At 38.5% G+C, this 10,977-nt stretch overlaps 2 protein-coding genes across 6 annotated transcripts; one reads left to right on the forward strand and one right to left on the reverse strand.

The window, feature by feature from the left end:
* On the forward strand, window positions 1-5,913 carry LOC130711487 (G-box-binding factor 1-like). Of its 5 annotated transcripts, XM_057561135.1 has the most exons (13): window positions 2-370; window positions 631-692; window positions 2,185-2,315; window positions 2,401-2,448; window positions 2,554-2,643; window positions 2,724-2,813; window positions 3,006-3,172; window positions 3,265-3,322; window positions 3,519-3,567; window positions 3,665-3,843; window positions 4,275-4,352; window positions 5,320-5,445; window positions 5,547-5,913. In XM_057561135.1, the coding sequence occupies exons 3-13, from the start codon at window positions 2,259-2,261 to the stop codon at window positions 5,595-5,597; spliced, it is 993 nt and encodes a 330-aa protein (XP_057417118.1). In that variant the 5' UTR covers window positions 2-370; window positions 631-692; window positions 2,185-2,258; the 3' UTR covers window positions 5,598-5,913. The 5 variants fall into 5 exon arrangements, with proteins under 5 accessions (XP_057417121.1, XP_057417120.1, XP_057417118.1 ...); XM_057561138.1 differs by lacking the exon at window positions 631-692 and having other exon boundaries at window positions 1-370; window positions 3,665-3,816; XM_057561137.1 differs by lacking the exon at window positions 631-692 and having other exon boundaries at window positions 1-370; window positions 2,240-2,315.
* Window positions 5,914-8,502: 2,589 nt separating this feature from the next.
* Window positions 8,503-10,572, reverse strand: LOC130711511 (scarecrow-like protein 15). The gene has a single exon (XM_057561176.1). It carries the CDS (start codon window positions 10,402-10,404, stop codon window positions 8,737-8,739), a length of 1,668 nt encoding a protein of 555 aa, XP_057417159.1. The 5' UTR covers window positions 10,405-10,572; the 3' UTR covers window positions 8,503-8,736.
* Between the last annotated feature and the right edge of the window lie 405 nt (window positions 10,573-10,977).

A 10,977-nucleotide genomic window follows, 5' to 3' on the forward strand; every position in this document is an offset into this window, starting at 1 on the left:
GTTTGTTTGGTTTGGTGTTTCAATTTTCAACCCTCCTCAACTTCCAACTTTCCCAAACCCTTTTGATTATTCAGCAGCAGCACTAGTCTCCACATCAACACCGACACACACACTCACTCACACCACACCCTTCTTTTCCACATGGATTTTGGAAAATAACAAACCAAACATTTACACATACATATTACATAGTATTGTATCTTAAAACCTGAAACTCAACAACAACAACAACAACAGTTTACAAGTCCAAACCATATATTACTAGTATTATAGACTTTGATAACCTCCTTGACTCCTATCCCAGTTGGACTTTCACTTCCACCTCACCCTTTTCTTTCTCCCACCCTTTTCTTCAAGACTTTGAAAACAGGTTAGCCTCTGTCTCCTTCTCTTTCTCATATTTATTTTTTCCTGTAAATTAGTACTATATACCAAATCTATGAGATCCCTGTTTCAGCTCTATGCTTTTGCTTTGCTGAATTAGTGTTTATCTTTTTTGTTATTATTTTTGGGAGAATTTCAATTCTCTGCAGAGCTATTGTAGTGTGAATTCTTGCTTGCTCTTGTTGCCTTGTAACTTTGTTAAACCTTATTGTACTAATAATCTGATTAATGATAAAATATTTCCAGAGAGTAATTGTTGCTTGTAAAGGAATTTGTTTTTTGCTGTGGCATCCTCTGAAAAACAAAAGGTAAGGTAATTGGAAGGGGACTTGCTAGTGCTTGTGCTTCCTGTGATTTTAAACCAGGGAAACCATGGTATCAATTTACCAAGATTTGTCTTTGATATGGGATTAAAAGTAGGTTTTAGTTTGGTTTGGTTTGCTTATGTTAAATTGAAAGTGAATTAACATATGGTGTGATAAAAATGTAGTGTTTGTCTATGGATAAGAACTTAGAGTAGACACGAAGCAGGGAAATTGGCCTTTTTTATTAGATGGGGACAAAGTGAGGACCCGTTTGGAAGGGCTTATATTATAACATAAGTGTAAGTTGTTCAGATTAGTTTATGAATACGATCTTATGCTTATTTATAAACTATTTTCCGCTTATTTTAATAAATTTCCCAAATTAGCTTTTGGATTAGCGCTTATGTGAAACGCACGTTTATCCAATCACACCCTAAATTGTATCGGCGAAAATTAGAACTGAGAAGGAAGTTTTGTTTATTTTCAATCTTAAACCGCACTGGCTTCATTTCACCTCTGCTTTGAATAGAAAAACAGAATGGTCCAGAAAAATAAGAACATCGGAATGATGTCAAAGCAAAGAATGACAATGCGCAGATATACAACAGGCTTGTTAATAACGCGCTATAGCGGTGCTATAGCGTAGCGCCCTGAGGGTTCGCTGCTACTCCACTATTCACCGCTATTTGCCGCTATTGTCCGCTATAGCGCCGCAGTAGCGTTTTTTGGGCTTGCCGCTACGCTACGCTATCCGTCATTAACAACCCTGATATAGAGTAGAACATTCATCATTTAATGATCTTAAACACGATTGTCCCTTGATAAATAGCAGTGTATTAAAATTTTAGCTTCACATCACTGAAATTGCACTTATGAATATAGTTTGTAGTTAAAACATCATTATGTATTCAAGGCACGTAGCTCAAGTTGCTCAAGTCCTAGTGAGTATTGCTTAATCCCGCGTTGAAATACCTGCCCGCACTTATCTCCAATTGCCACCATATACACCTCTTATTTTTACCACTTACCACCTAAAAGAAAAAAAACTGTTAAAAATGCTTGTTCATTTTTACTTGTTCATTGCATTAGTTTTCTGGTAGTCTTGTTCTCAAGTTATTCAGATAAGTTACCAAGAGCATACATTTTGCTAATCAAAATGGTTGGTTGGGTTTTGGCTAGAGCAGAGAAGTGGTTATTAAGTAGAGAGAGATAAATAATTTAAATTTTATCAACAGAAGGTCAGGCTTGTGACCTTCCTGGATGATATAAATTTCTTCCATTGTCAAAGACAAAAAGATAAGTGCTTAATTTTTTGTTTGGAGGACGAACAGCTCAAAATAATATTTTAAAATAATTTACTTTATAATTTTGCATTAGATTTAATAGTTGCTGCTATTCAATTTGTGATATTACTGATATGTAATTATATTTCAGTTTTCAGTGTGTTCTTTTCTGACATGAGTATCTGATCAAGTTGTTCTTATGCCCTCCACAGCTATCACTTTCTGATCATATATAGATTTTTTTGTTTGGTGGCACTGAGCGGACAGCATTTCGAAACTGATCTGCATGGGAACTGGGGAAGAGAGCACAGCTAAACCTTCTAAGTCATCTGTGTCAACTCAGGTTTCTCTCCCAACCTTCCTGCTTTTTTTTTCTTCATCTTGTCCTTTCTCCTATCTCCCTTTATCATCTGTTTTTATATGAACAGGAGATACCTACAGCACCATCATATCCAGATTGGTCAAGCTCTATGCAGGTAGTGGAATATATGATAGATGTGTTTCATCAGGCTTTAATTGGAGCTCTTCTCAGCTTCTGCATAGAAATAATGCTAGTAACTAATGAAAAGCTTCATTTTTAGGCCTATTATGCTTCTGGAGCCGCTCCACCTCCCTATTTTGCCTCAACTGTTGCTTCCCCAACTCCCCATCCCTATATGTGGGGAAGCCAGGTAAGTTGTAATTTGGGATATTTGCACTTGTACTCTGTGGAAGCGAAGCTTCTCATTCACGGTTTTGTTGATTTTTCCAGCATCCTTTAATGCCGCCATATGGGACTCCCGTCCCGTATCCAGCTTTATACCCTCCTGGCAATATCTATGCTCATCCTGGCATTGCAGTGGTAAACCGCTTTCTCATTCTCTAATTCACGCATTTCCTCTATGCCTAGGTTGAAAATTTTAAATTTCTCATCTGCTTTATATATTCACATATTGTAAGGCACTTTTTTGCTACCTTTATCATAGTTTGGCAATTTAATTCATAATCTTCTTTTTTTCTGTTACTTTTTTGTTTTTTTTAATCATTTTGCTAGACTCCAAGTCCTATGCAGCAAAGTACTGAGATTGAAGCGAAGGGAACTAATGGAAAAGATCGAGATTCATCCAAAAAATTGAAGGGAACCTCTGCAAATACATGTGCCAAAGCAGGGGAGAGTGGAAAGGCCGGCTCAGGTTCAGGCAATGATGGCAATTCACATAGGTTTGGCAAACCACTAGTTAATCTGAGATAATTTTTCCTCTCCAATTTGCTTTCTTAATATGGATTTTTATACAAAATAACTTGTTAAACAGTGCTGAAAGTGGTTCAGACGGTTCATCAAGCGCTAGTGATGAGAATACTAACCAACAGGTATATAGTATATTACCATCTATACATGTGCTGACACTTTTAGAATATATAATAACCTTACTTCTCCCCTTTTTCTTTTACAATTAGTTGTCTTTTAAACTTTCATATTTACAACAAAAGTCTCAATTAAATTGGTTTAATTAAAAGCATTTTGATCTTTTTCCTATTTATCTTATGCTTTTGTCTGATGACTTAGGAATCAGCTACAAACAAGAAGCGAAGCTTTGACCAGATGCTTGTTGATGGTACGTATCACCCGCATGCATGACTCTCTCTTTCTCCCCCGCCCCTCTGTGTGTGTGTGTGACTGAAATAAGGTAGTGTTTCTCTGAATATTTTCAGGAGCCAATGCACAGAACAATTCTGCTGGTGCCATTTCTCAATCCCCTGTGCCTGGACAGCCTGCAACTAATCTTAATATTGGAATGGATTTATGGAATGCATCTTCTGGCGCCCCTGGAGCTGTTGCTACTTCGGCCATAATGGGACGTGAGGTTGTACTTAGTGAACAATGGATACAAGTATGGACCACACAGTTACTTTCTTAAAAATATTAAGCATGTATTAATTTTTATGGTCAACATTTTAGATCTATATACTTACGGATATGAAAAACAATTCTTTTGTTGATACCGCACGTAATGGGACGTGAGGTTGTACTTAGTGAACAATGGATACAAGTATGGACCACACAGTTACTTTCTTAAAAATATTAACCTTGTATTAATATTTATGGTCAACATTTTAGATCTATATACTTACGGATATGAAAAACAATTCTTTTGTTGATACCGCACATCTTACTTATACTTCTTCTTACAGATGGACATCAATTATCATATTTCCAGCATTGGACTCTTGTATTCTTTACCTGACCAAACAATAGTTTTCCTTAGTCCTTGCTTCATGTAACTTCCTCTGACCCCTACATTGCTCCTCTTGATTTTGGTAGGATGAACGTGAGCTAAAAAGACAGAAAAGAAAACAGTCTAACCGAGAGTCAGCTAGGAGGTCAAGACTACGCAAGCAGGTGACTTTCTAATTTATCATTCATACTCTTTTGTTATGCGAGAGACTGAGCCATTCAGAACTTTCCTTAATATCTTGATGTTTGGAGGGTAGAAGCTATATTATTCTATACATAGATGTTTGTGTGTGTGTGTGTATTTTCGTAGGTATAAAGAAAATCTATTGAAGTCTTAATAAGGGCATCAATTATCAAGATATCTTACTATATAGATATCTATATATGTTTGTTAACACCGTACATCTTACTTGTATGTATTATAAGTTTGGATTCATGTGTGATTTGAGCACGTGTAAAGAAAGTTCATACATAGAAGTTTTAACAAGGAAAGAATATGAGATAAGGGATTGTTGAGAAGTTAAAGAGAAATTTTAAGAAAAACTTACGACAAACTATAAAGAAGGATTTCATTAGACTCCAGGCTGGACCTAACTCTACCACAAAAGCTAGCTAGGATTTCCCAGCCATTTATAAGTTCTTCATTAGCCATATCTCTTGATAATGTGGGACTCAAGTCTCAACACCCCCCTCACGCCAGGACCGAGCATTTGGAGCGCGGAGGTCATCATTAGAATGCCATATCCATCGTGGGATATCTACTGGCCGGGTATGGCCAATGCCCTTATCCGTATCATGAGATATCTCTAGAGCGGTCAAGTCAGCGGGTGGACCAATAATAACTCTAGGGTAGACTCTGATTCTATATTAGAATTTGGGCTGGCTTAACTTTAGCTCAAAAGCTAGCTCTTGAGGATTGCCCAACCATTATAAGTTCTTCATTAAGAATGTGGGACTCAACAGATTTAGATGAAATGGTTTTTCACAAGACATGATTTATGAGAGGACATCGTGTCATCTAATCTATCTAGCTAACCCACATGGTTTTTCACATTTTCGTTTTTAAATATTCATATTACCCTTTTACTAAAGACAAAAAATGATGTGCGTTTGTATTTCTTGTGTCAACAAGGCTGAGTGTGAGGAGTTACAAAAGAGGGTGGAAATGCTGGGAAATGAGAATCAAACTCTTAGAGAAGAGCTCCGGAAACTTTCTGAAGAATGCGAGAAGCTTACATCTGAAAATAGTTCTATTAAGGTAGATTTCTGTTATCATTCTGCAATTTAGAGTTTGTCACGTTACAATTTTCAAATCACAACCTTAGATTTTATTATCTGAAACACAATTGCTTTAAACAGGAAGAGTTGGACCGGTTGTGTGGGCCAGAAACAGTTGCTAACCTTGGATGACACAGAAACAAGCCATTACTTAGTGTCTGTCTCTGAGGGCAATAGCAAAAATTGGTAGTCCTAAGAAGAGTTTGCAGCTGGAATCTTGTTATCAATCTCTTAATTGAGAATAGGATATAATGTTTTTATTGTTTTACTAATTTATACCATTAACCCCTCAATTGTAATTGCCCTTGTGATTTATACGTCATTTGTAATATTTAACCGCGCGGGAAAATAGAAAAATGTAGGCTACTCGAGCACTGCCATTTAGAATTCAGTTTTGCTACTGATGTTGAGAATCCAGCTTCAACTTTCCCATTTCTCAGCTTTCAAAGCCCTGTTTGTTGGTGTTAACTGTGGAATCATATTTTTTCATTCTACTTGTTGACAAAGCAGGGCATAACCTTTGGACTTTGGTTATGGCAATTCACTGTGCTTGAGGTCTGTCTAACTTGCCAAATATACCCTGTTCTCAGCGTTTGAACTACAATTTGAGCCAAATTTATTTTAATTTCTAAAGTATCTGCTGGACCCCAACGTATTTGATGAATAAATACTTACAATTGCAGATAATTTTGTTATCTGAATCTAATTGTCAGCCGGAAAAAGATACTAATAACTGTAACAATTTGACACATTTTGTTGTTGGAAGGAAACTCTTTTTCTTTCTCTCAGGGGGTTGGGGAGGGAGATATATTCTTTTCACGATTGTAAAATTGAATTCGGTTTGGTTACAGTATTTGTATCTCAAGAGTCTTTCGATCTCTTCTTCGATTTTCGACACCACTTTTAGTGCAAACCTCCTTGGCATTTGTTTTACTGGTATTATATATCTGCTTGAATTGGTAGTTTCAACTCTACCAAATCTCGACTCGAACCCGGCATCTCATCATAATATCATGCACACAAGAAAGATATGATGCAGGCTTGTTGGTAAATAGTAATGGACCCAATATCTCCACACCACCTCACCGAAAGCCCCTGCTATTAGCCCAAAAAAGCACAATAAAAATATTTATTTAAAGTAGGATAAAATTATGGCGTCATCTACTATGGACCTGGTCCAGAGTTTTATTTCTAGTTGTAAAAATCTTTCCCTTTCTCCCCGATGAGGTAACCTTTGTCCCTCCGTTCAGTAGAGCTGAGTGATCTCTTTCTCTATAAACGTCATCTTCTTCTCCTTCCATTCCTTTTGCCTCTCTTCTCTCCTTTAATGAGTGGTGTTGTTTATGGTGGGTCGGACTCCCATGACCTAGATTTAGGGTTGACAAGGTAAGATGTTGAAAAAAAGGACGCATAGAGTGAGGATTAAGAGTAACATACTAATCCATGTTAGAATCCACCGAAAATTACATGAAAATGGTTTGAACCATGGTTTATGCAGCCCTTAGTTGTATTCTGATTCGTGCCTCCATTAAGAACTCCAATTTCAAAATTCTTCTTTCTTTTGAATTTTCTTCTTGAGCATGCAACCATTTTGAATTTTAGTAGACTCATCTTCTCCATTCTTGACAGCATCTTCTCAAACTCTAACATCTTTTCTTTCAAATGTCAAACATGCACCTTTCTTTTTGATTGCCCATGCTAAGTTACCCTTTCCGCACATAAATTTTTGTTTTGTTTTATACCTACCAAATCACATGAATTTTCTGCAAGAGTCAATACTTCTCAAGTCAGGATGATCAATATAGTTGACAAAACTTTTCATCCTAGTGTTTAATTAATGCGGGCTTGAATTCAATATAACTGATCAATCAAATTGAATCAACTCATAACTTTGTGGTACTCCTCTTCCTTTTTTAATTTTTACCTATTGCTTCTTTCAGTTTGCACGTGTTCAAGTACTCCTCTATTTCAATTTTCCGATGTAACAAAAAAAAAAAAAGTACTCCTCTATTTCCAAAAGACCAAAACCTTTCAAAACTCTAATTTTGCTAACATGGTACAAGATTTTCAAAGAATACGAAAAGATAATTCTCAAGTGACGTTGCTCAGATAATCTAGCACAAATCCTTGGATGCGTTTCTTTTTCTTCCCTTAGATGCTCAAGTAAACACCTGATGTTCCAATGAATGTTCTTATCCAGAAATATTGATTAATGATCATGTCATGTCGAATAACCGTGACAGTTTGGAATTTAGAACATATTACATACCCTTAATAGCAAAACGAAATATTCGGATTCCGAAATAAATTATAATTAACAAACTTAATCAAGTAATACATTTCTACCCTAAGTATTCTCCCGAGACAATCCAGTGGAGTTTTTTTTTTTTTTTTTCCGTTTATAAGACTTGAATCCGAAACTTTATTTAAAGGGGAATCAAACATGTACTATTTGAACTAACCATTAAATAGTATGTGATATTGGTATCTCACTAGACATAGAAAACACTATTTTCCTAAACATTTTAATAAGAAAAATATGATATTGGTCTAGTGGTAAATAAATAGGCAAATACACATCTATTCAAATGCTAATGAGGGAAGTGCTCCCACAATAATTTTGTACTCATTGAAGATCATTTATATAAAATGTACTAATTTTTCAAACTGTCTTAGACATCTGAATATTATATATATGGAGCGTACTAATTGCCCCTACAAAAATTTTATATTTTAACATTACAAGTTAATATATATATTTGTTAGAGTTTAATTTTGATACACCGACGGTGTAAAGTTTTTTTACACCGTCAACCAATTAGATTTCAAGGATGTGTCATGTCAATTAATGAAATTAAATAAAAACAGAGATTTTCTCACATCCTTAAAATCTGATTGGTTGACGGTGTAAAAAAACTTTACATCGGTGCATCAAACTTTTTCTCTATTTGTTATATATTACCTCATAACTTTATTTTTTTGGATCCGTCAATATTGGTAAATAAATTAAATCATCTAAAAACAATGAGAACGCAAGTTTATGAATTATGAAAAAACATTGGTTTAAGACTGAATTATGGATTTACATAGTTATTTTGCTAGTAACAATTTAGATTATAAGGACAAAATACTCTGGGACCAATACAAGTTTATGTTTTCCCCATTTTCTGAAATATCTCAAGTTTTGCATGATAAACTAAAAGTTAACAGTAACAACATTCTCGCAAGCTAATACAAGGTAAAATTATTTCTCCATTGTTCTCTATGCCTTCTAACACCGCCAAGCTGACGTGGCAACCATGGCCCGCTCATGCCAGAAAAGCACCAACTCAGCCTGCCGTTTCGCCACGTGGAACCCCCTGATCTGCACCTTCGCTAACAAACACTCCGCCTGAAAATCCGCGAACTGGCTCAACTGCACCGGCCTCATCCCGGCGCCGTAAAACGCCTCTCGCCACGGCGGAGACCTTCTTCCGGCAGCTTCCACCGCCGCGAAGATCTTCGGACGCAGTAGAAGCATCTCTATCCTCCGCGCCCAGTCGCCACCTCCTCCCGCCGCGACCGAAGCATCCAAGGACTCCAGCATCATCGAGTAGAACTCCAGGCTGTTTACCACGCCGCGGCGGAATGATGACGCTGCCGCCGCCTCCGTCCATCCCTCGCCGTCGACGAACACCACCACGCCTGGAGATATCCTCCGCACGTCGGCGAGAAACGCCGCGATTCCATTTCCTCCGCTGGCTCCGGCACTGAGGCGGATGAAAATCGCCGGTGACAACAGCACGGCGGTCTTCTCGCCGTCGACGAACCTGACGGCCTTAAACGACACCGATTCAAAGGTCCGGAGCGGAACGAAGTCGACCTGGACGCGGATTCCGACATCGTTCGCGAACTGGTTGAGATTCTCCCGAACGAGTCGGCTCTCCACGGCGCACTCTTCCGGAACCACGGCGGTGATGCGGAGGAGCGTGGCGGAGCCACTCCCCGCACCGACCTTCTCGGCGATCTCCTTCATGAGAGAAGCGTACTGGATTCCGAGGCCGATCTCGAAATCCACAACGTGCATGAACAAAGAACCATGAAGCGCTTCAAGCAGAGCTTGATTGGTGGTAAAGATGGAAAACATCGGGATCGGTGAAATTCCTGAAAAGGCCTTGAAGATCCTGATGCTCTGCACAATCTCCGCCATGGATGAAAGCCTTGGCGGTGCATTTGTCCGGTTCGAGCCGGACAAAAGCGATTGCAGAGCATCTTTGAAGTGGAAAGCGGCTCTATGGAGCGGCTTACCCGACGGCGATCTAAGCCGTTGGTTGAGCCGCTCCAGTATCGCTTGAGCGAGCTGGAGCTGGTTGCTATCGAAGCAATCCGCGGCGCGGATTAGCTCTTCGATGAAATCCCAATTGTTGTTGTGTGTTTGTGGGTTGAAGTCATGAATTGAAGGGTCTAAACTGGGGCTAGGGGTGGTGGTGTTGGTGAAATTATAGGCCAGGCTTTGATTGGAGTAAATTTCAGAGAGGCTGGTGAAGTCTTGAGGTTGATCAAAGGGTTGGTTTGGGTAAATTTCAGGGAGGCATGGATTGGAATTAAGAGAAGAACTATCAGAATTAGTCTTCAAAAGGGGTGTTGTAGAATCGTCGTGTAAACCCAAATCCTTCATTATGGAATCCCACCAGTCCAAATTAGGCAACACATGATCTTCCAATTGTTCTTCTATACTATGTTGTTGTTCGTCTGGTTCTGGCTTTGGAGCAGTGGTTTTCTTCTCAGGACTTGGACTACGACAAAGATCAAGCACTGATTTGGGCTCGTAGCACAGGTTTTGATTGTTGTTGTTGATGGTGTTGGGATTAGGAGGGGTGGTGTGGAGGATCACGTTTTGGGCGAGTTTTGATGTGTTGGCTTGTGTAGATGATGATGATGAGGATACGGGAACTCTCATCGCTCGAAAAGGTGTGTTTTTGTTAGGCCTTTGTGGTGGTGGATAGCTTTCTGAATAGAGTTGTTGTTGTTGTTGTATTTGTTCTGGTTCGCTACTTTACTTGGTGAAAGTGGTGAAGAGAGTGAGAGGAGGCTTTTGCTTGCCATGATCGTTGCCTTTTTATCTTTGCGTGTGTGCATGTAAAAGGAGCATGGTGGTGGGGTTGCTTTTAATATCTCTTGTATACTATTGTCATCATGCCATGGCATGACATGCATCTATGGGTAACATATGAATGGATGGTCCTTATCAGCTTATGCCATGCATGTTATGTTGTATCACATGGTCGACATGAGTCAGGGTTAGACAGAGAAGGGGCGAAACCTTTTTGTGGATCGTTCTTTTCCTCTGTGGTTGTGGAGCTTCTACGTGAAGGTACTCTTGTCCAGCCTTGTCTTTTTTCTTATTTTTGTTATCAAGTTAACTATTCAATCTTTATTGATATATTCACACTCATTTTCTCTTTTCGTTACATTTTCACCAATTTTTTCTTCGTATATAAATTTCTCTTCTTCACCTATTCTCGTATCTCTC

The sequence above is a fragment of the Lotus japonicus genome, chromosome 4, assembly GCF_012489685.1.
Source record: "Lotus japonicus ecotype B-129 chromosome 4, LjGifu_v1.2".
NCBI lineage: Eukaryota > Viridiplantae > Streptophyta > Magnoliopsida > Fabales > Fabaceae > Lotus > Lotus japonicus.

Bases quoted from the DNA above. Each gene is read 5' to 3' on its own strand.
- LOC130711487 (XM_057561137.1), top strand. From the start codon at position 2,259: ATGGGAACTGGGGAAGAGAGCACAGCTAAACCTTCTAAGTCATCTGTG. The intron at 2,316-2,400 runs GTTTCTCTCCCA...TTATATGAACAG, and splicing joins AGTCATCTGTGTCAACTCAG to GAGATACCTACAGCACCATC. The intron at 2,814-3,005 runs GTAAACCGCTTT...TCATTTTGCTAG, and splicing joins CTCATCCTGGCATTGCAGTG to ACTCCAAGTCCTATGCAGCA.
- LOC130711511 (XM_057561176.1), bottom strand. From the start codon at position 10,404: ATGAGAGTTCCCGTATCCTCATCATCATCATCTACACAAGCCAACACA.